The 2,500-nt window shown below is 41.8% G+C and overlaps 1 protein-coding gene across 1 annotated transcript in view; it reads left to right on the plus strand.

The window, feature by feature from the left end:
• The window catches only part of LOC122263898 (insulin-like peptide receptor), a 343,647-nt gene that overhangs the window by 170,776 nt on the left and 170,371 nt on the right, over positions 1-2,500 (plus strand). The window contains exon 3 of the mRNA XM_086550549.1: positions 1-174. This exon is cut by the window's left edge and continues 1,643 nt beyond it. Within this exon, the coding sequence (XP_086406675.1) occupies positions 1-174 (174 nt within the window). The remainder of the gene's footprint in view (positions 175-2,500) is intronic.

Raw genomic sequence — 2,500 nt, forward strand, 5'->3', positions numbered from 1 at the left:
GAGCGCGCGTATACGCCCGCAGCCGCGCCCACGGCCTCGGACAAACTTGCGGATGGGCGGAGTGGTGTGTTCGGACGGTCGTCGTGCTGGCAGTGTGGGCGTCGGTGGTGAAGTCCCACGCCCAACAAGACGTTGACGTGTGCCAGCAGAAATACAACAGGACTGCAGATCAAAGTAAGTGTATTGAGGGTTACTGTATTATTTAGATTAGCAAATGCGTAAATGTCAGTCGGTTTATTTCTATCTCTTTCTCTCTCTCTCTCTCTCTATCTCTCTCTCATTCACTCATTCTCTCTCTTATTCTCTCTCTCTCCCTCTCTCTCTCTCTCTCTCTCTCTCTCTCTCTCTCTCTCTCTCTCTCTCTCTCGCTCTCTCTCTCTCTCATTCTCTCACTCTCTTTCTTTCATTCACTCACACTCTCTCTCTCTCTCTCTCTCTCACTCTCTCTCTCTCTCTCATTCTCTCTCTCTCTCTCTCTCTCTCTCTCTCTCTCTCTCTCTCTCTCTCTCTCTCTCTCTCTCTCTCTCTCTCTCTCTCTCTCTCTCTCATTCACTCTCTCTCTTATTCACTCTCTCTCTCCAACCCAAAATGTTTGTGTACATATGAGCGTATATGCTTGGTTGCACGTGCAAGCAAGCGTGAGCCGGAGTAACAGAGTTGCACTGGCCTGCCAAGAATGCCCCCTCTTCCTTCCCCTTCTCTTCTCCCCCTTCCTCCCTCTCTTCTTTCCCCTTCTCTTCTCCCTCCTCCTCCCTCTCTTCTTTCACCTTCTCTTCTCCCCCCTCCTCCCTCTCTTCCTAACCCTTCTCCCCTCCCCCCCCTCCTCCCTCTACCTTCCCCCTCCTCCCTCTCTTCCTTCCCCTTTTCCCCTCCCCCCTCCTCCCTCTACCTTCCCCATCCCCCTTCTCCCCTCCCCCCTCCTCCCTCTCTTCCTTCCCCTTCTCCCCTCTCCCCTCCTCCCTCTCCCACCCCTTCTCCCCTCCCCTCCCCCTTCCTCCTTCTCTCAACCCCATCCCAGCCCCCTTCTCTCCTCCCCCCTCTCCCCTCCTCTCTCTCCCACCCCCATCCCCTTCTCCCCTCCCCCTTCCTCCTTCTCCCACCCCCATCCCAGCCATCTCAACACCTAAAACCTCGCACCTTGCCGTCGATAACACGCCATTCCGGCTGCCAAAATCCGAGCCACAGTATCATAGGTCTTTGGTGAATGATAAATAACAGGGACTGAACTGAGCAGAACGCGTTTGATTTTCGAGTGTTTTGATTGGTGGTCGTTGGTGTTAATTGAGGAGTCGTTTGTGATTGGTGATTTCTTCATTTGTGACGAGGAGACAAATACATTCTCATGCACACATATGAAGACGAACACAAAGACACACACACAGTCATATATATATATATATATATATATATATATATATAATAATATATATAATATATATATAGATATAGATATATATATATTTTTTTTTTTCATCTATTTTTTTTTTTTTTTTTTTTAAGCATATATATATACATATATATGTATATATATATATATATAAATGTACAATTATATATATATATATATATGTATGTATATACATTTATATATATATATATATAAATGTACATACATATATATATATATATATATATATATATATATATAAATGTACATACATACATATATATATATATATATATATATATATATATATATAATATGTATGTGTGTGTGTGTGTGTGTGTGGTGTGTGTGTGTGGTGTGGTGTGTGAGGTGCGCGCGCGCGTATGTATGTGTGTGTTTTATATATATATATAATATATAAATTATATATATATATATATATATTTATATTTATATATACATTTATATATATATATATATATATATATATATATATATATATATATATAGAGAGAGAGAGAGAGAGAGAGAGAGAGAGAGAGAGAGAGAGAGAGAGAGAGAAGAGAGAGAAAAAAACACACACATACACACACACACACTGAAAGAGAGAGAGAGAGAGAAGAGAGAGACAAACAGACAAAGTGAGAGAGAAAGAGAGAGACAAACATATTGAATGAAATTCCACCCGCTCTGGACACAAGACAGATAGCAGACAGATTCCTATAGTCTCGTAGACCTTCCTTTCCAAAGAAACTTCTCGATCTCAGTCGAAGCAAACTTCTCTTGAGATGAAGCCACTATCACTTTAGGTATTGTTCATGGTGTCTGGCTTATGTGTTCGGTCTCTGACGGTATAGTGAGAAGCGATGTTCATTGAGAGTGTGGGATGTGCTTGGCTGAAAGAGATAGAGAGATGAAAAAAGAGAGAAAGAGGAAATTGATAGATAGATAGATGGATAGAGAGATATGTAGATAGATTGATAGATAGTAAGAGAGAGAGAGAGAGAGATAGAAAGATAAAATGAGAGAGACATATGAGAGAGAGGGAAGAAAGAGATGTAGAAACAGAGAAAAGATCACTTCATCGGGAGAAAGATAGATATGAAGATAGAT

Source organism: Penaeus japonicus, unplaced genomic scaffold (assembly GCF_977035675.1).
Source record: "Penaeus japonicus unplaced genomic scaffold, GWHDUDI00000001_assembly GWHDUDI00000024, whole genome shotgun sequence".
Taxonomy (NCBI): domain Eukaryota; kingdom Metazoa; phylum Arthropoda; class Malacostraca; order Decapoda; family Penaeidae; genus Penaeus; species Penaeus japonicus.